The sequence below is a fragment of the Castor canadensis genome, chromosome 14 (assembly GCF_047511655.1).
Source record: "Castor canadensis chromosome 14, mCasCan1.hap1v2, whole genome shotgun sequence".
NCBI lineage: Eukaryota > Metazoa > Chordata > Mammalia > Rodentia > Castoridae > Castor > Castor canadensis.
Window position 1 is genome coordinate 97059346 of NC_133399.1, and position 23887 is coordinate 97083232.

The 23887-nt window shown below is 38.0% G+C and overlaps 2 protein-coding genes across 21 annotated transcripts in view; one reads left to right on the forward strand and one right to left on the reverse strand.

The window, feature by feature from the left end:
- The window catches only part of Marchf1 (membrane associated ring-CH-type finger 1), an 814712-nt gene that overhangs the window by 787088 nt on the left and 3737 nt on the right, over positions 1-23887 (forward strand). For all 20 annotated transcript variants that reach the window (XM_074055052.1, XM_074055062.1, XM_074055057.1 and 17 more), the window contains one exon: positions 10616-10763. In XM_074055052.1, the coding sequence (XP_073911153.1) occupies positions 10616-10763 (148 nt within the window). The remainder of the gene's footprint in view (positions 1-10615; positions 10764-23887) is intronic.
- The window catches only part of Tma16 (translation machinery associated 16 homolog), an 83661-nt gene that overhangs the window by 28843 nt on the left and 30931 nt on the right, over positions 1-23887 (reverse strand). The gene's annotated exons all lie outside the window — the stretch shown is intronic.

Here is a 23887-nt window from a genome sequence, read left to right on the forward strand (position 1 = left end):
TGACCCAAATATCAAGCATAGAAAATATCTATGTAGTAAAGTATATCTATTTGAATGCTATATGTGTATATGTATATATATATATATATATATATAAATACATACACTCTATCTGTGCATATGTATGTCATACACATACAAACTGTTCAACATATGTACTTGTACATAAACATGCAGACATTTGCATGTATTTCAGGCAGTGAAATAGTTAAAGAGGACAGTATTGTACATGTGTAACTTAATACTCTAGCTTCAATTGTTGTAATATAAGCCTGAAGAAGTGATTTTTTAGTGATTTTTTTTCATTTTTCTTTTATTATTCATATGTGCATACAAGGCTTGGTTCATTTCTCCCCCCTGCCCCCACCCCCTCCCTTACCACCCACTCCACGCCCTCCCGCTCCCCCCCCTCAATACCCAGCAGAAACTATTTTGCCCTCATCTCTAATTTTGTTGTAGAGAGAGTATAAGCAATAATAGGAAGGAACAAGGTTTTTTGCTGGTTGAGATAAGGATAGCTATACAGGGCATTGACTCACATTGATTTCCTGTGCGTGGGTGTTACCTTCTAGGTTAATTCTTTTTGATCTCACCTTTTCTCTAGTTCCTGGTCCCCTTTTCCTATTTGGCCTCAAACTCTTAAAAGGCAGAAGGCTATGCTAAATTTCAGGGCTGATGCTAGTGTCTCTGTTTACATTGTATTAGCTCTTCTCTTTAACTCCTCCTCCCCAGAAAGCTGTACAGGTAGTGCTCATTAATGTGAATCAGAAAAGAAAGTGTTCTGCCTAAGAACGTCTTCACTGTCTCCCTACACTATATACCTACTTCCATGATATAGCTGTCAATAAATGACCTAGAAGAGTCATTGCTCTGTGAAAAGAATGCAGATTCCTAGGCTCCTAACAGCAGATATGTATCTGGGACAAAGCCTAAGAATTGCCAGGAAATATGGGTACATGCCACATATATATGTATTTTTTCCCATCTCTTTCTCTTTTTTTTTCCCCTCACAAATCAGCTTCATGTGCATTCCACCCTCTAGTGGATGTCTTTACTTAGCAATTTTTTTTTTCTCTATTACAAATAATCTTGTTCAAAACTTTTAGGGAATCCTGTCTGCCATGAAAACTTGAAAGGAAATGATGGAGGATGAGGAAAAGATTTCTAAGAAAAAATAATGTAACAACAGGCTCATAAAAATTGACATACACATTTATAAGCAGTATACATGTGTTTTATACAGGAATTTTTAGTCCTAATATGGTGGACTGGCCCTTCCTACTTTGAAGTTGTGTATCTGCAGAGTCAACAAATAGCAGATCTGAAATGTTCACAGAGCAAACAAGGAGTAGGTATTCAACATGTGAAGACTTTCTCCTTGTCATTCATTCCTAAATAATACAATGTTATAGTTATTTACATAGTATTTATACTGTATTAGCTATTATAAATCACCTAGAGGTGATTTAAAGTATACAGGAGAATGTACCTAGGTTACCTGTAAACACTATGCCATTTTACATAAGGGACGTGAGCATGACAGATTTTGCTCTCTGGAGGGGTTCTGGAACCAATCTCCCTACACCAAGAGATGACTGAATAGCTAGACTGTTTTAATAAAAGTAATTCAGTAACTTTAGATTTACTGGTCACAACATTTTTCAGCAATTTGCACCTGTAAGATTGACATTAATGTTTTCTCAACACATTCTCCTCATAAACTTCCCACACATCAGTACAACAACGTGAATCTGCCTGACTGCTCGCATACAAGCATCTTTTCAATACACCTCTTCATGTTCGCTCCTAAGATTCACAGCACTTTTCATACCACAAGAGTTTTGCACTTTATGACTTTTTCTCTCTGAAAAACTTGGCTTATTGATGCTAAAAGAGCTGTCAATTATTTCAAGGTTCAGGAACTCAGTTGCCCACAAGTACCAAACAGGTGACGTAAATGAGTAAGCTAGATGTGAACTAAAGAGAATGGTGGGAACTTAGACAAACCAAGTTTGCTACATTTAAGGAAATTCAAAGGACAATTATACTTTTCAAAGGCCAGAAAGACCTAATAAAGCATCAGTGAACCAAATGAAATCTTGTTTCATGAACCAGCTCGAGATCCCTGGTTTACTTGCTTACTTCCTGTGTACCAACTATTAATGTATATAAGTTCATATAATTCTAGCAACAAGCCTTTACAAGAGATGGAATTGTTTTCACATCTTACCAATGAGGGAACCGAGGAGTTAATAGGGTAGGCTACCTGCCCCAAGGTAGACAAGTCTCTCTATCCAGGTCTGCCTAACCCCAGAATCTGAAGTCTAAGTCACTTGACTCCCTTGCCTCTCTATACATGTGACTTCTTGCCTGCTCACCCTGACTCTGTGTGCTCCTCTCTGCATCTACCATCCCTGACCTCCTGCTCCTATGCCAGGTCTCTCTGCCCCCTCTTGCTTTTTTCCAATGTCTTCTAGGTTCTTTTGGTCTCTGACTCTATTAGCATCTTTATGTTTGGACAGTTTCTCATCTGGAAGTTGACACCTCTCTGTGCACCAGCAAGTACTTCATGTGTCTAATAGTACAACTGAGTCACAATTCTTAGTAAAGTGTCCCTCACATTCCAAACTAATGTGACAAACATCTCAATGTAATATATATATATTGGCTACTGTTGACGTTAAGTGCACTTTTTCCTACATCTTTCTTTAAAATCATTTTAAGTTGTATTCATCCTGCTATCTCAGTTCTACTTTTCAGTTCCTAGTACAACAGTATTGTAAAGTAATGTGAGCTCTTGTTATATCAACTTCAGACATTTTTGGAAAGTTAACATTAAGAGTACTTTTGTGAAGAAATCCAAGTTAATTACCTTTTGAGAAAAAAAGCCACTTCTTTCACTTACCTATTTTCATTTGGCTTCTTGAATTTTACCATCACTAAGCCAGGTCTGTTTGGGACCCATTTCAGTGAGAGTGCTGCTTATGTTTTATGTTACACAAGGAAGACATGTAACTAGAGTCCTAGGTCACACACCCAACTCCAGAGATTCCACTTGTCAGGTCTGGTCAACATAAGAAATAACACACCAAATAACAAGATGAGTAGCGGTGGAGGGCAGAGAAGCAGAGAAAGCAGATTTAGTAACCTGGCATGGGCCTGGCGTGGGAAGACACAAAGTAAGCACCTCACCCCATCTTCCAGGTAGACTTGAAATTTAGGTTTAAAAAGAAGAGGAACTGGGGGCAGAGGACAAGAGGTATGCAAAATTATTAAACAGTCACAGATGCGGTCTTACAGTCAGAAATGGATGGGTTGCTTGTTATCTCAGGATCAGTGTGGGGGGTGGGGCGCGGGTGGGGGGTGAGGAGAATCTTGTTACAATAAGAAAGTTATTTTTGCCTGTGGGTGGTAGCTTGGTCTTCTGTCACAGAATGTTTATGGTTTATCCATCAGTCCAGTCCTTCCTGGAACCCACAGTGATTGCAGGAGAGACAGACTCAGAGTAGAAGAGACAGAAAACAAAACGGAGTTCAGGAAGCCAAGCTTTTATACTGCTTTTAGATATCCTTTGATATTTGTAGGCCGAAATAAAAAGACAGTGCTTTTCAGCCAAAAGTAGTTTCAAAGGCGTTGTTACAGACATAACTGTAACATCCACGAACACATGAATGCCCCCAGTTTATTTGGAAAGTTTGACTCCCTTTAATTTTCTGTAAAACCTGTCACCCAGAGCAGTATTTCTTTGGGAAACATGAAATCTTAACATAACATTTTGAATTACACAAGTCACTGGGTCATTTGTTACAACCTGTGATATGTTTTTCATTCTTAAATCAACCGGATCCAGTGATCTGGAAGGTTAGGACAGTTGAAGTCTACTTGGATATGGTGCTGCAAGTTCTAAGTTATGGTGAATGTTAACATTTTCTGAATTCTTTTTAAGGTACTAGTTACAATTCTACATTTACATGCAGTAAGTCACACAAATTTACCTTGCAAAGTAGGTGCCCTCTTGTCATCACACTACAGATAAGGAAATGAAGGACAGATAACTCAGCCAAGTCACATATTATCTAGTGGTAGAGTTAGAATTTGAACCCAGAGCCCTCACTCTTAATAAGTATCCCTTGGATCACAGAGTACAACTGCCTGGTTTACCTGTCCTGATGGATTCAAAAAAGCCTGGAAACTACTCAACTAACTGGATGACTCTGTTAGTTGGTCAACACTGAACACTACTCCCAGAAGTGAGTAATTTTTATTATTATTTCTCTCCTCATTCAGATAGTGTCCATTACTCAGTAGTTTGGAATACAAAAAGAGACTCAAACTGAGTGGTGGCAACATGAAGCCATTGATTTCAGATTCTCAAGTACTCTTCTTTATGGAAAAGTCTATCAGTCATTTTTCAGCAATATTGTCAATTGGTTGCAATACTGTCTTTACACTCACGTGGATATCAATAACTACTTCCTCCAATTCTAAATTAACATGTTCACAATTCACAAACTTTCCTAACGATGACAATCAGGTTCATCAGAACATATGGCCATTCCTCACTGGTTTCACTTGCAATTTCTTTGGGTGTGCATCCTAAGCCCTGCTACAAGGCTATTTTCTCTTCTCCTTGTTATTAAGAGAAACAGAGGCGTTGCATTCAATGTTCAGCCACACACACACACATGTCCCCTCACTTGGAGCATGCACAAAAAAATGCCAAATAATCATCATTGGTGTAATCAAAGTGGGAGAGAACTATGGTAAAAAAAAAAAAGATATTCTAGGGACTTACAGTACACTCAGAGCATTTATGGGTAGAACATCTGAGGTTTTGACTCTTAGTAAGAAAGCCAGGGAATCCATGTCCGTGATTCTGTTGAGGAGTAGTTTGCACCATGCACAATTTCTGATGTGTGCTTGAGAGTGAACACCTCAACTAATCTGTGACCTTAACCGTAACCATCTGCCCATTGTCTGCATCTCAACATGGCTTTCGGGTTTCCTATGCATCATCGAGTTTGTAGCAATTTCACTAAAGATCTGAAGAAGTTGGATTTCTCTTTTGGTGTTCTTAAGTATATTGTTAGGAGGGAAATTACTTACTGTTGGGATAACTATGTTGGGTAATTCATTAACATCTCAAGAGTTATTCCTCATTAATATTAGAGTCTGTGGTTTGGTTCTCTCCCAAAGTACTTGAAATAGTAACTAATACAATTACATTTTAATAAGCTTTCTTATTACCTAAACACTAATTTAAAAAATAAAGTTAAAAATGAAACAGTTTGTTTTAGTGTTTAAATGTTTAGCTAAATCATTTAGCTGGGTCCGAATGATTTTAAACAAATCCGCTGACTTTGTGGCTTTTTTCACTCAACCTGAAATTTACATCATAGCCAGATAACCACTTTGTTGATTTCTTCCCTTCCCTGGACTAGTAATTAGCTTAAAATATGGAGTGACAAATGGCATTTCTAGGATGCACCCCTCTGAAGTCATAATATAGTTCCACCAAGTGTCATTTCTGATACAGGGAACTTTGGATTGCAGGAAATAACTGAAGGCTTGTTTAAAAAGATTAAAGGACCCTCCTGCCAGAATTTCCAAGTCATTTTGATATGGAGCCCCAAATACTAGATTTCTAACAAGTTCCTATGTTGATTCTGGGGACCATTCTTTTGAGAACTAGTGCTTCCTAGAAATGGATACTTTAGATCCAGTTGGCAAGTCTCTGAGCCATTGAAGGATGTATTTAGCATCCTCTAGCACAAAGTGCTCATGAAGGTGTATATTTTACACCCACTGTCGTATGTATTATTGCACTCATATTGTGGCAAAACCCACAATAATATAACAGAGTCTGGAAAATTTAAGCATTTAAAATGTGCCTTTGCATTTATACTGACTGATGAAATGAAAGTAAGTCTGTGCAGTAGGTTAGCAGGGAGAGAGCTTCTCGGACCTGCCTGTACAGAAAAACCTTAGTTTGGGTCTAGTGCCACCAGGTGGTGGTTATTGGCTCTATCATACTGCAGATTCCTTGAAAAGGCTATCGGAGAGCTGGGAAGTATAGCTGAACTGTGTTCAGCAAAAAAAGAAACGCCTTTGGCAAAGTAGTCACTACCTCAGATATTTTGGTATTGTGCAAATAAGCTGCCTTCATTCTTCACTGGTACAAAGACTTTTAAAACATTTTCATTAGGCAGTAGTTTTGAATTTATATTTTAGGAAAAATGCAAGTAATTTAAATTAGAAAATCCAATATCATAATGTACAGTTTGATTTAGCATAAGCAAATGGAAAGTTTCACAGGAATAATTGACTTTATCATTCAGAAATCTTCCCAGAAAAAAATCTAGTTGTGTATCTCTGAGTAAATAATAGAGTTTTTTTCCCCATTCTTCCTATTGCTTAAGGGTGTCAGCAAGAGAGCAAAGACTGAGAACAATAAAAGAAGTACCAAAGACCCAGGGATTAGAAAGTCTGAAGCAAGATCCAAGACCAACTATGTAGGAAAGACCAAAATTTTGTGAAACTGGTTTTGTCATCTTGGCTATTGCCTCACTTTTGAGTTATGAAAGAGAACAGGAGAAGTGGCAGTGGAAAGAGTGGTGGTAACCTTGACGGTATGCCCCTTGGAGATGGAAGAGGGAGCTACTCGGTTTTCCACAGCTTCCTGTGACCGCTAGAGAGACTCGTGGTTTCTTCCCAACGAGGGACTTGAGGACTGGATGTTTGGCTCAGTACTGATAATCTGCACAGGAAAGGCAGTGGCATCGCTACCCTGCTAGCGGCAAGGCAACAGTGAGGTGGCTCCATGAGTGGGGTGGGGTGCTAGCCTTCATCGACAACAAGGCAATGGCTCGTTTTCTGACTGTGCTGTGGGAAAAGCCAACAGAGTCATATCAAAAATGGAACTCCAGAATTTGCGTCTCTTCCAAGTGATGCTGACACTGTCACTGCTGATCCAGGGAACACAATTTGAGATCCAGAGAGGCTCTTCTGCCACCCTCTTCCCTGGGTGTAACAGTGGTAACATGGGCACAATTCGCACATTGTTTTATGAAGCTAGGCAAGGGAGCCAAATGTCATGTGAATTTTCACAGGTTAGCACTTTTCTATCACCAACGCTTTTGTTAACAGCTGCTGAATTTTGACATTGCAAATATTAATTTACTGCACGTTGGCAACACTTTTGTTATAAGATTTCTATTCTTACCTTCTCCATCTATTCCTCACTGTGAAGTCTTGCAAAACATATTGAAGCATTTTACACAAACCTGAACAGACAATATGAACAAACATTCCATAAATAGCTTGGTTCCTGTTGGTACCATGTACTGAACGTGGCATGCAGTAAGGAAATCACCCGGAAGGGGGCGCTGTGGCACTACATTTACCTGTATGATTTCTAGTGAATTTCTGTGTAGCTCCTGTAAGGATTTATAAGTGGAAAAGACTGATCACTCATTTCTCCTTAATATGTCACTTAGAAGTGACAATTTCTGAGCTTCTATTGTCTGAAAGTAGAAGGAATCTTTACAAACATGGTTCACCCTTGTCAGCTCTGAGGTTTTTCTACTTGAGGTTCATTGATTTTTAAATAATGCGTTTCAGCCATTTTTACCAAATCGCTCCTCAGATATAAGAAGTTCCCATTTTTAAGGGGTTTTTTAAGCTAGTTTTACTATTGAGGGTGGTTGTAGTACAATTATTCTGTTACTGAAGGCAATATTACGCACTGGAACATTTCAAGAATTTGAACTTGTAAAGCCGGTCCTCCTGCCATCTTGCACTTTTTATCTGGTGATATTGAATCTTGGGGTAATTTAAGGAATATTTATTAATGTTTATCACACAATGTCACTGCCATTTGGTAATGTTCTATGGTTACAGAGGTCATTCAGATTAACATTGCAACGTCAGTGCCAGAACAAGATCTTAAAAACCAATCTTTCATAAACTTCATGTGAAGTTTACTAAAAGCCAAAGTAATACTAAAATTCTTCTCAATTCAATATTGGTTCATTCAAAATAGAATCCAAGCCAAGCTTGTTGGCACATGCTTGTACTCCCAGCTACTCGCGAGGCGGAGGCAGGGGATGGAGAGTATGAGGTCAGCCCTGGCAAAGTTAAGGAGACCCTATCTCAAATGAGAATAAAAACAAATAGGGCTGTGGGTGTGGCTGGGGGTTTGCCTAGCGAGTGAGATGACCTAGGTTCAATTCCCAGTACCGTAAATTAATAAATAAAGTCTAAATTGAAGCACCTGTTCATTCCCTAGCTACATTATTAAGATTCCACCATTCTTATAATTGAAATATAATTTGATGAGAGAAAGCAAGCAGTAGGGGGAGCAGTATGAATTACTAATTTATTCTAATAGATCCCTACAAAGAAAACTGTGATGGATGTCTGGTTAGTAAGAAGAGAGGAGGGATCATTTATAAATAAAACTGTTTTTCCTTAGACCATTTCAAAACTCTCTGGAGCATCAAGATCAGACTTTCACCAGGTGTGGTGGTACACACCTGTAATCCCAGCACTTGGGAGACTGAGGCCAGTCTGGGCTCTACAAGGAGAGCCTGTCTCAAAAATCCAAAAAGGAGCAGACTTCTACAAATCAAATGATAAGATCTTAACCTCAGAGCAAAAGGGAAGCTAGAAAATATCTGTGTAATTCTTTTATCCAGAATTGCGTTTAACAGCAAGTAACAGAGACCTGGAGGTAATGGCTTAATGAGACCTGGCTTTATTTTTCTCCCATATAACAGGACACTTTGCAAGTCTTTTCCTAAGGCTGCAAGACAATTGTTGTCGATATTCTTTCTGTTAATTATGACTGCTAGGCAGCAAAGAGGAGAAAATGAAGCAAAGGGGAAAATAACAACCCCTGTATCCAGGAGGTAAAATGTCCTAGTAGAGATCCGCATCTCATTGGTGGAAAACAACCAATGTCCGTCTCTGCCAAGAAGGCTAGAAAGAGCCTTTGCCTGGACGTGGTGTTACCCTCACAGAATTAGCCTGCCAGTAAAGGAGGAAGTGAAGGACGGTTATCCTCTTCCCAGGCTCTCTGACATGGCTTCTAACACAATTTGTTTCTCATGAAGATGAAGCAACTGGGACCCAAAGAAAGAAAGCGATTTCAGCTATATCTCAATGGGTGACAGTTCCAGGACTTTATGCTACACAGTGTGCACCTTCTTGCTTTTAGCTGAGTTGTGCATTGGATTCTATGTGCTGGAGTAGGGAAGGGTCAGGTCTGTGATGTTCTGAAGATTTTGTTTTGTTTTGCATAGGAATGTAAAGAATCATGGGTTATCAAAAGCTTTGCATGTCAGTTTACCTCTCCTAAAATCATAATGATCTGGTTTCTCCATGGGAATATAGTAAGGGGAAAAAAAAGTGAAACACAATTCCTAATTTTCATGGCAACAAGGAACAAAGGCCACACTGAAAAAGGCTTCAGCAGATTTGATTCCATTTTCTTGATATTAAATTTTATTTTCCTAGAAAAGTGTGGACAGAATTTCTTTCAGATACATCAGCCATTCAAATCCTTATTAAATTTATATCTGAAAGAATGTAAATCAGCATTCAGTAGAGATAACTGCACACCCATATCTATAGCAGCACTAATCACAATAGTCAGGCTATGGAATCAGTCCAGGTGCCCATCAACTGATGAATGGATAAAGGTATTTATACACAATGGAGTATTATTCAACCATAAAGAAGAATGAAATTATGTTGTTTGCAGGAAAATAGGGAGAATTGGACACCATCAAATTAAGCAAAATAAGCTAGACTAAATCAGACAAATATCACATTTTTTTCTTATATGTGTAATCTACACCTAAAAAACATGACAGCTCATGCCTATAATCCTAGCCACTTGAGAAGCTGAGATGGGGAGGATTGAGGTTTCGAGGCTAGCCTAGGGAAATAGATCCTGAGACCCCCATCTCTAAAATAACCAGAGCAAAATGGACTGGAGGTGTGGCTCAAGTGGTAGAGTAGCTACTTTGCAAAAGTGAAGCCCTGATTTCAAACCCCAGGCCCACCAAAAAAAAAAAATGACATGACATGAATGCCATGTTTTGGGGTGAACCAGCAGGAGGGAGGATGGTGAAAGGAGAGGGTGGTAGGGGATGAATATGATCAAAACACTTTACACATATGAAAATAGAATAAAATATATTAAAATTGTTAAAAAAAGGGAAAGATGTTTAAGAAAGAGTAATTGAGGAGGTTAATTTGATCAAAACACATTATATTTAAGTATGGACATATCACAATAAAACTCCCTTGTGTTAATTAATATACACTAATAAAATGCATTAGGAAAAAAGAATGCAATAATCCAAGAAGGCAGTGTTACCTATTACTACTTACAATCTAGTGTCACAAAGAAGTGATAGGCAGAAACCTGAAAGGAAATGTTCTCTAAAAACTGTACCATGTTAGAACTATCTCATCCAGCTACAGAATGAGAATTGTTAAAACAAAATGACTCAACTTCATTCATTTGGAAAATAAAAAATTACTTTTGTTTTTATTTTTACATGTTTAAGTTATATTTAACTGTATGTGTGATTCATTCCAATTGCAGTGGGAAAAACTACAGATGACCACGAGTGAAAGGAGGAAAATATTCTGCTCTGTCACATTCCACGTCATTGCCATCACCTGTGTGGTTTGGTCCTTGTATGTTCTGATAGACCGGACAGCAGAGGAAATCAAGCAAGGCAATGACAATGGTAAGAACTTCTTGTTTCCTCTCCCGGGGTCTAATGAGAACAACAGTTTAGGTTCACAGGTAGGATACCTGAACAAAAGTCAGCACCCATTAGCCCTGATTGAAAAGCATTGACTATGTGAGTCCCAACCTGAGTTGTGAGATAGATCAAGCATGTGTAAAACTCAAAGGGAGAAATACACTGATGGCATTCACCACCTCAGACTTCTCAGAAGATAAATAAGGATCAGATAGAAGGTTTAAATTTTTTAATTTAATTCACCCTACTCATTGTTTCTGTTGATGCATGAAAAGCTGACATTCTAGGAAAGAATGGGTTGCATCTCCCTAGTAGTACACAACTTGGTTGAGTGAATTGGCATGAGAGTTTAAAACTTTAGCCATAACTAGCTTGATGGTAAAGATTGGAGCCAAGTCTGCAAAGAAAGATGTTTCAAAATACATTCTTAGAGCTAAAATGGATAGGTCATTTAAAAAAGAAGCAGAGTTGGACATGGCGGTGCACATCTGTAATCCCAGCACTTGGGAGGTAGAGGCAGGAAGATCATGGGTATGAGACCAGTGTGGGCTACACAGCAAGAGTGTCTCCAAAAAGGAAGAAAAAAACCTGAAACACAAACAAAAGAGAAGCAAAAACAATACCCCCCCCAAAAAAATCCATGACATAATGGTCATGAAATACTGTTTACATTCACTTGTGAAGGCCCCTCTCCTGTTTCACTGGGCTCTATGAGCTTTAGTATGTAGCCTAAATCATGGCTGGTAAATCAATGAGAAATATCCCCACACAAGAAACTGATGAAATGAAAGAATAAACTGTACATTTTTCGTGTTATGAGAAGTATCTACATACCTCTTCTCAAAAAGAAGAAAACTGAAGGGAAAAAGATGGGATAAAGTGAGAGGAAAAAAGAGACAGAACAAATTTTGAAAGAACAGTGTATTGCCTCGGTGTGTGTGTGGATTCATCCCTGCAAAGGAGAGAACGTTCATTTCCAGGCTTTCCCGCCTGGTGCCAACAACATCCACTATAGTGTGCTCTCTCTGCGCATTCTGGAAGCTGAATGGGGCTGGGATGACTCACCACAAGCCCTGGGGATACAGTTGTAATGTAGGGTAGGGGAAGGATGAAGAAGTGGTGATAGAGTTGCAGATCCTATCATCCTTTTCTGAAAGATTGAAAATTCTGCTAAGTGTCAATGCTAGAAACCAGGTAGGGCAGGGATTTTGTGGTCTATGTTTGTCCACGATTAACTCATTTATATACTGCATCGTTTCTATAAAATTACATTTTTCGGTAATATGCATTGTTCCAAAGATTACTGATTTTTAAATGTCATATTTCCTCCAGATTTCACCAGGGAGTAGGACATTTTTAAAAATAAAGATCCATATTCCCTCTAGATAGAGGTACTGGCCCAAGCCAAGTAACAGAAAATACAGAATGTGTGCCAGGAGCACTGCAATCATGTGTGGATGGAAAAACAGATGCATCCCATCTCACTTCACCAATGCACTACCTAAGGACTCATGTATTCTTAGCCACCCACAGCAGACCAGAAGACAGAGACTTACTACTCTTAGATGTCCAATTCAGAGACCATTGTTTGAGAACAATGCATTTGCCTGGAGGTGATGTAGCCTGACACTTCTTCCAGTGGTCACCTTGACTTGGCCTGGCTATGGCAGGCAGCAGGGCTCCTCTTCCTCTTTGAGCTACAGGTGAGAGACAGAGATGCTAGGCACTTCATTTCATCTGTATGCAGACCTCCACAAGACACCCATTGAGAAAACTGATTTCACATTTATTTCAGTCTGCACTTCTGAGACACATAAGTTGTGATCCTGCAATGAACATAATTGTTTCAACTTTAACCATCAAAATCTCCCCAGAACCCAGGAAACCCATAGTCCTTCCTTTTGTTTTTTTTGTTTTTTTTTTTTTTTTGGTTTCTTTACTTATGCGCTAGCTCTGTGGTTATCCTGAGCTCTCTAGCTGCTGTTTCTATGCAAGTAACCTTCCAATTTTACCTCCAGGTCAGAATGCACTCCAACCCATGCATCCACCCACCTCCAGACTGCCTCTGTTTCAAGGTCTACCACACTCCCAACCTCCATGTGCAAATTCAGTCAACTCCATGTCTCACTCTGATACTGTGAAAAAGGCATCAGTAGCACCCAGCAGCCAAATCCACATATCTTGCTTTCATTCCCTTCTCTCTTTCTCTCTCTCTCATTTCCTCTTCCCCATTTCCCCCCCACTTTCTTCTCACTTAAATACCTAAATCAATCACCAAATCCTATGTATTCTGGCTAATATGCCACTGGAATCCATCCATTCATCTCCTTTCCCTTGGCAATATCCATGTACAAACTATCATATTTTTTATTCAGAAACAAGGCTTTGTCCATCTTCAACCCATGCTCAGAATGTGATTCCAGCAAATTACAAACCCACAAATCTAGTCAAATTCTATTCCCACTTAACCAACACTCCTAATAAATTCAAATTCTTTGGTGAGACTACAACTCCAGGACTTAGATGTCACAAAGTAGTTTGAACATAATGGATGTTCCACAGATCTATTTCCAAAATCTTGTTCAGCTTTTCCCTTGATGTAAACCTTTCTTCCTAGCTTCTCTTGTCCACTGCACACACACTTAAACTTAGTTCAACTATTCTCACACGTCTCCATAACCTTTCACTTTCTCTCTGTGGGTAAACATAAACATTACATACTTTGCGAAATCTAGCTCAGCTTCTTGAATTTAGATATTTATTGCTACTACAGTGATTCTCAAGTTGTGGTTCCAGAACCAGCATTAGCATCTCCCATGTATTTGTTAGAAAGGCACGTTCTAACGTTTGTAGAGTTGTAGATTACTACAACTCTTCAACTATGTATCCAAAAATCCTGAGTGGATCCCAGCAATTTGCACTTTAAAACTCTACAGGGATTCTGATGCCTGGTGAGATATGAGTTACTGCCCTTCTACATGATTCCGTCACATCCTGCACCTATTTCCACAGAGGTCCTCTACCTTGCTTGCATATTAAACTGCCTTTGGAGTTTCTATCTCACCACCAATCTTGCATTTTATTTCCAGAAATTCAGACTCAATCATCCCTATGTAATTCTGTCATGCAGCCATGTTGAGAATTTCAGCCCTACCACAAGACTTAGCACCTTAAGGCAATCTTTCCTTTAATTATCTGTCTCCCTTCACCTGTTCAGAGCAGGCTAGAGCCACATCTGCCCCAATTATCACCACATCCCTGGTGCCGTGTCTGGGAATGAGTCAGTGGCTTAGTAGTCATTGTCATAGATGGAATGATGAAATGTGAATTCCTGGTACCCAAGATTTTCTACCTTTTGATTTCCTTTCAGAATTTTGTTTGAAATATTTGTTTCTTTCTCAGTTCTTGGCAGGTGCAAGATTTCAGACAATAGTCTCTGAAGGGACTGTCTCTAGGAAAGTCAGATTTCCCAATTAAAAAAAAAACTTGAATGATAATCAATGGTCAACTTTCATATATATATATATATATATTTATGGGTATATATATATATATATTTATGGGTATATATATATATATATTTATGGGTATATATATATATGTATACATACACCCATACATATGTATCATATGTATAATTTAAGAATTATTTTCCACTTCATAAAGGCAACTGGAAAGGACATCAATTTTATCTTTGATGTTCAGAGCATTCGAGTTAGGGAGCAAGATATTTATCAACAAGCGTGGCCATGACTGTTTCTGCAGAGGCACTGCTGCTGGAACAGTTCCTAGGACACACATGAGAAACAGAGTGACTTTTATGAAGGGTACCTTCTATATTTAACTCATTTTGTATTTGAAACTTTACTTCTCAACATCCCCATTTATGAGGAGTGTAAGCATCTGTATGAATTGTTTCGATTTTAATCTTCCTCTGGTATTGTGAGTGCTGATTCTGAATTTACTTTTGAAGTTATTGGAGGAAAACTGCACAATTTAAAAGCCAGCATATTTTAAATCCACATTGAAAACTTTCAAAAATGTTTATAGAGGAACAAATTGTCCTTTTCAATCAGAATTGAGGATGAATATAAAAGAGCAAAATAATTTGAACTATAATGACAACACTGGAAGAAAAAAAATCCATCATGTGTTCTCAAATGTTATTGTCTTTACATTAAATATGCTTGATACCCAGACAGCTCTCTCACCTCACTCTTTTTTCCCCCATCTGATGACTCCCTCCCAAAACACTCAAATATATGGTACTTACAACTTTAACACTCTAAATAACCCTTGGCAACAATTTATACTACATGTTGAGTATTTATTTTGCAAGGATGATGGACTTTTTCAGATTTTAGAATATTTGTATATACATAATGAGATGTCTTGGGAGCATGACTCAAGTCTAAACATAAAATTCCTGTATACCTTATATACATATCCTTAAGGTAATAAACAGTGTGCCTGCATTTTGACTGCAACCCATCAGGTGAGGTGGACTTTTCCAATGTGGTATTATTCCCACACTCAAAAAGGTTTGGATTTTGGAGCATTTTAGATTTTGGATCTTTCCTATTAGGGATGTTCAACCTATATTAAGAGACTATTGGTGCAGATGTGATATTGGACTGGATTATTGCTCCCCGAGTTTGTGTCCTAATGCAGTCCATGATTGAAAGTGCCAGACAAGCAGTTAAAAGTTAAAGCAAATTTATGCCACAGACAGGAGTTAAGAGTAAAGCAAGAACAAAGTGTATTGAAAGGATAGCAAAGCACCCTGAGGGGTGGGATTTAGTGAAAGAGCTAAGCCAAAGGATGCTGAAGCTCATGAGATTAAATAGGCGCTGACTTTAGGCACCCCTCCCCACTCTACTTTGAAGCTGTAGCTATAATTGGCTGTTTGATCAATTCTTGCTGAACCCATTTGGCTGCCCCCATCCTTATCAGGCCGGACATTCCAAGAGGATCTTGTTAGTCCATCCTGTCCTTGAAACCTGTCATGTACATTTTATGACTATGCTCATAATTCTGGTGAGACCCCTTTCTTTGTTTATCTTGGAAAAGTTTGCTATGTTTCTCTCCTTTTAGGGGTCTTTATCTTTCCCTTTGGATGTCTGCCCTTAGGAATGTTTTATCTTGTTTTCCTTGTCTAGGAAGAGAAACTACTGTGCCTCAGCACCTGTATAGTAAGCTTGTTTCTCAAATGTTTTGCTTTTAAGTATGCCTTCCTATCTTCTTTATCTAAAACAAAGTTACTTCTGCCATCTGTCCCTTTACATTGCTAGGGTTATTTCTGCTGCTTTTTCCTTTACATCCCTAGGATTGCCATTTGTTCCTAGGGGTATTTCTGCCATTTTATTTCCCCTCACTCTTGTCCCCTTACAGATATGAAAGTTGCCCCAGAATTATTTAAATGTCTACACCACAATGGACTCACATAACAAATTGATTTTGTTTTCATGGCTGATTTGCAGTGAGTCTCTAAGCTGCTTCAAAGCAGAGGCCATGTCTTATTATTCAGGGAACACTTGGCATTGGTAGAGGCTCAAAAATAATTGCTAGCTGTGGCTAACTCCAATAGACATGAAGAATCCAAGTATAATAAACGCTGGCTTGGGTTACTTGTCAGAAGGTCAGGTGCTAGTTCTGTCTTGGTCACTGGCCAGTTATTGTGCACAAAATAATCTCTGTGAAGTTCAGTTTCCTCATTTCTGAAACGAAGAAAGTTGTGTCTTCTTTTGTATGACTCATTTGTCTGACATCATGAACTTAATTTTGCCTCAGGTAAATTGTGATGTGTTTATATAAGTAACAAATACATATCATACATATTTACTCTCAGTGAATATTACCACTAAAACAAACTAAAAGATATGTTGCAACAGTTTTGCTGTTGTTTAATTTACACAACCAGAGATAAGCAACTAGGAGAAAACCAATTCATATACACCCTTCCTTATACAAACCACTTTGTAACTCTACATAGTCTGAGTGCTCAGCCAAAAATATCCCAATTTACCAGTGTGATACTTTTTCTAAATATAACTGTCCCTGCAGCTGTGCAATGAGGCAGGTTTCTTCTCCTGCTTGGTGATTTTAAAAGGCTTTTAGATACATTCCAGGTGTCTCCAGTCATATGATCTTTTATATAAGACATAGCAGAATTTAAAAGCTGGGGGAGGCTTTAGAAATCATTGGTTTAAAGAAGAGAAAATAAGTAATTTGGCTTATCTCCAGCTATAATATAAACACCCACCTCGGACCTTCTGATTCACCCACTTTGACTTAAAGAGAAAACAGGAAAATGAGATATTACAGGAGTGTTACTTTGTGTGCCTCCCGCAGAGAATCAGAACCCAACTCTATTACCAAGGGAAATATATTTCCTGATAAACAATACTGCTGGCAAATATAAGCAGTTAAAAGGGGCCAATGAATACATCTTAGCTTACAAGCAGCTGTAATTTGGCTCAAGCTTTCTATAAATATTTCCTAACAAATGTAGAACACAATTTCTCCTTAAGCTTTTAAGAACATTTTTGTTTACTCTTGGTGAGATTTCTGAAGTATTCTCCTATTTGCAACTGCAAGGGATGTGTAGGGGCACAAGATAAAGGTGTCTAATGCTGCTTAAGTGCTAGCAGCCTGACTGGCAGCTAATTGGACTGCTTCCTCCTGGATTCTGGAGGTTTTTTATCTAGAGTCAAGGTAGGACAGCCAAAAGCTAAAGCCCAGTTAAGATAGAAAGCTCTGAGTCAGTAGGCACCAGCGAAAGCTGCTTTTAATCTGCAGCTTAATCACCCAAAGACATGTTGCACTCAAATCACTCAGATCATAGCAGTAACTTCTACAGGGTACTTTCTAGGTGTAGGCACTGTTAACTCACTTAATTCACACTAAGAACCCCATGAGTAGATACTTTTACCTCCATTTTTAAAGTGATGTATTAGTTGGCCTTTGTTGAATTAAAAAAAAAAAAGCCACAACCATTTATTTCACTCCCAGTTCTGCAAGTCAGGTTCTCTTGGCATGGACCAGCTGGGCTGATCTCTGCACAGCTCACTCATGTTTCTGCAGACAGCTGGCATATAAGCAAGTCAAAGATAGGCTCTTTTACATGTCTGGCAGGGGATTGCTATTGGCTGGAAAGGTACATGCAACTAAACTGGACTTTTTTTTTTTTTTTAATTATCTAGCATGCTGGCCCTACTCTTCTTATAGGGCAGCTTCAGTGTTTCAAAAAGCAGCGAGAGGCCAAAACCACTATGCGCAAGCACTTTTAAAGCTTCCAACTGTATCATATTTGTTATTGTCCTATTGGCCGAAGCAAGACACATGGCCAAGGCCAGAGTCAATATGAAGACATCATAACTAATGTCTTCATAGACATCAATTGGCATGAGCCAACTGGGGGCTATCATTGCAACAAGTTACTAAGAACAAGGAAACTGCCACCAAAGAGATCAAGACATAACAGGCACAATACTTTGAGGAAATGAAATCACTACCTAAGATGGATAAAAACATAAAGATGCAAGAGCTGATTCTTAGAAATAAAATCCATAGCCCCCAGAAATAAGTATGGATTTAGCACAGAAAAAACTTTGGAAAATTATTAACCACAATAAGGACATCCTGTTAGGATTTGGCTTCAAAAAAATTGAATAAAATGTGAATCATTTAGGGATTTGGGTATTTCTTAGCCAAAAGGGATGAGATTTCTGGGATTAGAAGAAATAGTAACTGTAAAGATATGAGAATCACTTGGTTGCAGTGGATCTGCCTATAGTTAATGTTCCAGTCTCTCAGGTTCCAGAAGAGTAAATTTCCTTGAATAGTCTGAATTCTAATCTCCTAACCTAACTCCAACAGAGAATGGGATGAAGAAGATGTAGGGGTTTTTAATGTGAAAAAATAATTTATGAATTTTTTCATTTTTATCTCCTCCTTAAAATTCTTTACATATAGTTGCTTTTAGCTGGACACCCCAGTTTCTCCTACTTGGCTTAATAGAAAAATCTTGCACAGAGTCAGATTCTAAGAATCTAAGATGAGCTGGGTATGACTATGTCTTTTTCTTTGTTTACTGTGCTTTCTCTTGCTCTTTAAATACACATTTTCCTTACAAAACTGATTTATGTGGCCTTGCAGCACTACATTTTCAGGGAGAAGTAATGTAGCATTTTGATTCCTATAATTCTAATTTGTGAAGTGTTCAACATCATTTTGAAGAACGAAATCTACAGACCATCTTAAGCATTTCCTGGAAAACCTATTAGTATGTTGATTGCTCTGGGGTAGCATGTTCTGATGTTGCAGATCGGAACAAGTGCTGTGTGACATACGTACAATTACCTGGAAGAATTTAATAATCATATATTGAGACTGAGAATTTATTGCCCCTTCCATTACAGAATGGAAATGAACCAATTAAATTTATTCTGAGAGACAAAATTCTTATTTCTTCTGAAAATAATGGTAGGCAGAATATTTGCTCCTCTAATTCCAGTCCAAGAATTTCCAAGAATTATTTCTCACTAATACTTAGACTACAGAGATGGGCAGAGAGTATTCCCAAACCCACAGAATTTCTTACAGAAAGACTCCACGCACAAAGGCAAGAGTAGAGAAGAATCCTGTGCTTCAGAAAATGAACAGACAATTGAATTGCCTGTAGTTGTATTTTCCAAATTCTTCTTCCATTCTGGAGAGTGGAGACAAGTTTCTCAAATGGCATTTCCAGGTGCAGGCTACACCTTCAGATGCATATTAGTGAGGGCAAAGGAGACCTTAGGTTATACAAAGAATCCTCAAGGAGCAAGATTTTGTGTCTTCCCTACTCCACCACTGTCCTTCCTTGTCATGTACATTCTTTCCTCTTTGCAGAAGACAGCATAGAAACTGACTAGTGTAACAAAGTTGATTATGAAGACAATTTGCTAAGTCTCAATAAAAAGAGGCAAATACATCTTACCAGTGAAAACATTCTTGAAAAATCAATTTATTCCCATTTAGCATCGAAGTGAGTTTTCCAAGGTAAAGATTCTCATAACCACTCAATAATATTTTTTTCATAGACAACAAACATAATGCACACTTAGTCAAAGGCAAGAGAACAAAGGCTGTCTTTTAAAGATGGGGAACATCTGAACAATGAGTTTAGACCCAAGTATTTTTCATATGTGGGGGCAGGAGGTATTCTGCACTTTAAACTCTGTCTGAGGGGTTTAATGTGAGTTTTGAATTCCCAAGAAGAATGAATGAAGGATATGTTGGGCAGAAGAAATCAGTTCAGAGTTGGCTAATGAGGGGAAGTAGAGAAATCCCAGAGAGGCCCAGAAAATGGCAGTTGGTGATTCCTGGTATATCATCCATTTTGGTCACCATTTCTGAAAGGATTGGTGGGGCATGAGAATTTCTTTCAGACTGTTTACCAACAAAAGCAGAGCTTCACTGATAAGTCAGGAGAAGTCCTAGAAGCTTTCATTCATCCCAAAAACATCTTCCAAAGACCAATCAGAGAAAATTCTGGTCTTGTCAACATTTTAGCATGGCAAACTCATGTTAGAAGGTGAATGTAGGCCACAAGCACAGCAGTAACATGGAGCTGAAAAGTGGGAAAGTTTAGTTCCAGCTGGAATGTACTTCTGAGTTGGGTTTTATTGAACAGGTTGATATGCAGAAAAAGGGAAGGAAAATCCAGAGAGAAGAAATATGATGAACCAAAGCTCAAAACCAGAAATCTCCAGCATTTATGAGAAATGACAGGTAGTCTGATTTAGCAAATAGGAGAGAAAGCTAGATGTCATCCATAGGGATGTCCCTAAAAATAGTAGAACAACACTTCAACTTCAGCCTATTGGTAGCTAAGCTTTCTAAACACAAAGAAGAGACTGCTTAAAATAACATCCACAGCAAAAATTCTTCTAAATTTGGAGAACACAAAAAATGTCTTTTTGGACTTTGAATCATCCCTGCAAACATCCTAATAAAGTCTTGAGTAGTGTTTCTACAGCAAAGATTCTCACGCTTACCACTGACATGTTGGACTGAATAAATAGTCTACACTGAGTCAGTCTGCCGGATGGTTGCTCCCCTTGCATAGATGGAGAGAATTAAGGTAGAAACTAAAACAAAAACTTCTTAATTCCAAGTGCAAGTTTGGAGAGGAACTCATCCTTTTTCATTTTTAACAGTGTTTTAATGCCAGTATGTTACTTATCATCAGGAATGGTCAGAAGATCCAGCCATTTATATATGTGTGCTGACACTTATCTGTGAATATTAACATCATTATATATATATATATATATATATTTAATTTTTTATTCTTTTATTCACATGTGTGTATATTGTTGGGGTCATTTCTCCCCTCTACCCCCCACACCCCCCTCTCTCCCCCACCCCCCTGCTTCCAGGCAGAACCTGTTCTGCCCTTATCTCTAATTTTGTTGAAGTGAAGACATAAGCAATAATAAGAAAGACAAAGCATATTTGCTAGTTGAGATAAGGATAGCTATACAGAGAGATTCCTAGCATTGCTTCCATGTATAAATGTGTTACAACCCAAGTTGATTCATCTGTAACTGACCTTTCCACTAGGTCCTGATCCCCTTCCCATATTGACCTCTGTCGCTTTAAGGTTTCTGTATTAGTTCCTCTGCAGTGAGAACATCAAATACTTTCCTGTTTTGGGTTTCCTACCTTTCCCCATTCCTCCCATATGTGCTCTCCCCTTAGCGTGTGATCCAAGTCCTACAACATTGCTGTGTTTGCCCTAGATCTAAAGTCCGCATATGAGGGAGAACATACGATTTTTGGTCTTCTGAGCCTGGCTAACCACGCTCAGAATGATGTTCTCCAGTTCCATCCATTTACTCGCGAATGATAAGATTTCATTCTTCTTCATGGCTGAGTAAAATTCCATTGTGTATAAATACCACATTTTCTTGATCCATTTGTCAGTAGTGGGGCATCTTGGCTGTTTCCGTAACTTGGCTATTGTGAATAGCACGGCAATAAACATGGGTGTGCAGGTGCCTCTGGAGTAACTTGTGTTGCATTCCTTTGGGTATATCCCCAAGAGTGGAATTACTGTAAAATCATTATATATTCAGGATTATTCTTCAAATTTTCTCCTAAAATCACTTGTCAGGACTTTAATTCAAAGTATTCTTAAATAAGAATAGCAAGCTGGCTGCTAATTCTATGCAACATGCAAACCAAATTCCAACACTCTCAAAGGTTACTAGCCAAGATCATTGGGTAGTGGCCCCAGCTTTAGCATTAGTGAAGAGAGGAATTGTGCTCTAAAGTACAATTGAAATAGGTGGTCTTAAAAGGTCTTTGATCTCTGAATTTTTAGTTTCTTTCTTTTTTTGCTGGAACACCCAAAAAATTAAGAATTGAGCAATGCATATTTTTTCCAACTGATAATTTCTAAAAAATTCTGGTTTATAAAGAAGCTGAATCTTTTGTAATGTTTAACAAACAATTGTTCCAAAGGTAAAAGCATTTAGACTACCTAGAATATGTCAAGTATAGATTATTATATGTTCCTTTATGAAAAACACAGTAAAATCTTTAAATGAGAAACTAAGCTGCCAAAAGAAGAAAAAATTTTAAAAAATTGTACTCATGCCAAAAAACATTAAGTGTTATTTTTGTTTATAGTAAGTTATTTAGGAAATTAATGAATAAATAGTATGAGGATTTTATTCCTCAATTTTTGTAATCATCTGGTTTCCTGTCCTTAGTGAAAATGTTTCTGTAGGATATTTAGAATATATAAGAATACCATTGCTATCACTAGACAAGTGTTGTCACTAACCACACATTGGTTGCCAATACTTCCGTATAAAGAAATCAAAATCTAGATAGTGTACTTCCATTGTTTAAATCACTATCCTCAGAGTCAGAGAAAGGGACTCTGCAAACACTAGTATAAGACTAGCAAAATACTGTCAAATGTTTAAGAGTCAATTTTTGTACTCTAAAGTTTCCAAAATCAAAAGTTGTTTTTCTTGCCATTGTTTTCTAAAAAATTGCATCATCTTCTTTTAAATAAATACACTGATAATTTGCCTCTGTTACTTTAAAGAATTTAACCTCATAATACCCTACTTTTTTCCAAAGTAGTGATTACTTTAGAAAGTACTACTACCTCCAGTATCTCTTGATTTTGTATGCGCGGTCATTCCATTTTATTCTAAAGCACCATTTACTCAATTAACATTCAAAAGTTTTCTCCTGGATTTCTATGCAGACAATCTGCAAAACTTGAAAAAAACATTTGCTTCCTCCGGTCAGATGGTAAGAGATTTCACTTCCTGTGCCAGCTTCAGACAGAGCTTGATTGTGGTGGTGGTAGGGACTATGAAGCTATCACAGAGATTAGCAGATAGTGTTGTCACTAATTAGGGCATGAATTCTGATTTTCAAACTCATGATAAACTGCAGGTCTCCCTCGCTGGGGTGGGTTCTAAAAATTAGTAGGCGTTTACTATACAATAAAGAAGAGAGAGGAAACAGCGTGTACTAAAGTCTAAACTTCTGTTAGCATATGGGATGTTTGGTTTCCCACACAGACAGCACTTAAGATAAAGTTTACTAAAAGATGCACCGGGTGAGAGTAATCAGGATGAGGAGGACAAGTACAAAATCAATACAGCTGTTAGATCCTGAACACTGACTGTGTGGGACTAGAGCAAATTTAAGCACAATAAACTTGGGCATAATTTAAAAGATATGGTGTACTTTGATGAGATGTTTCCACAAATGTACAACACATACATTACTAATTTCCAAATACTTAAATGCTGACAGACCCATCTCTTATAGTACATTCTTTAATCGACCTAGACACAAACTTGAATTCATGGTGCTAAACCCAATGATGTATATTGTTTTACAATAGGCTTCATTATTTAAAGCAATGTTAGGTTTACAGAAAAATATTTGGTAGAATTCACTGTTAAAACTATCCAGTGCTGGTGCTTCCTGCTTTGGAAGGTTATTAATTCTTGATTTGATTCATTTAACATAGACCTATTCATATTATTTCTTTCTCCTTGTGTGAGCTTTAGCCAATGATGATTTTC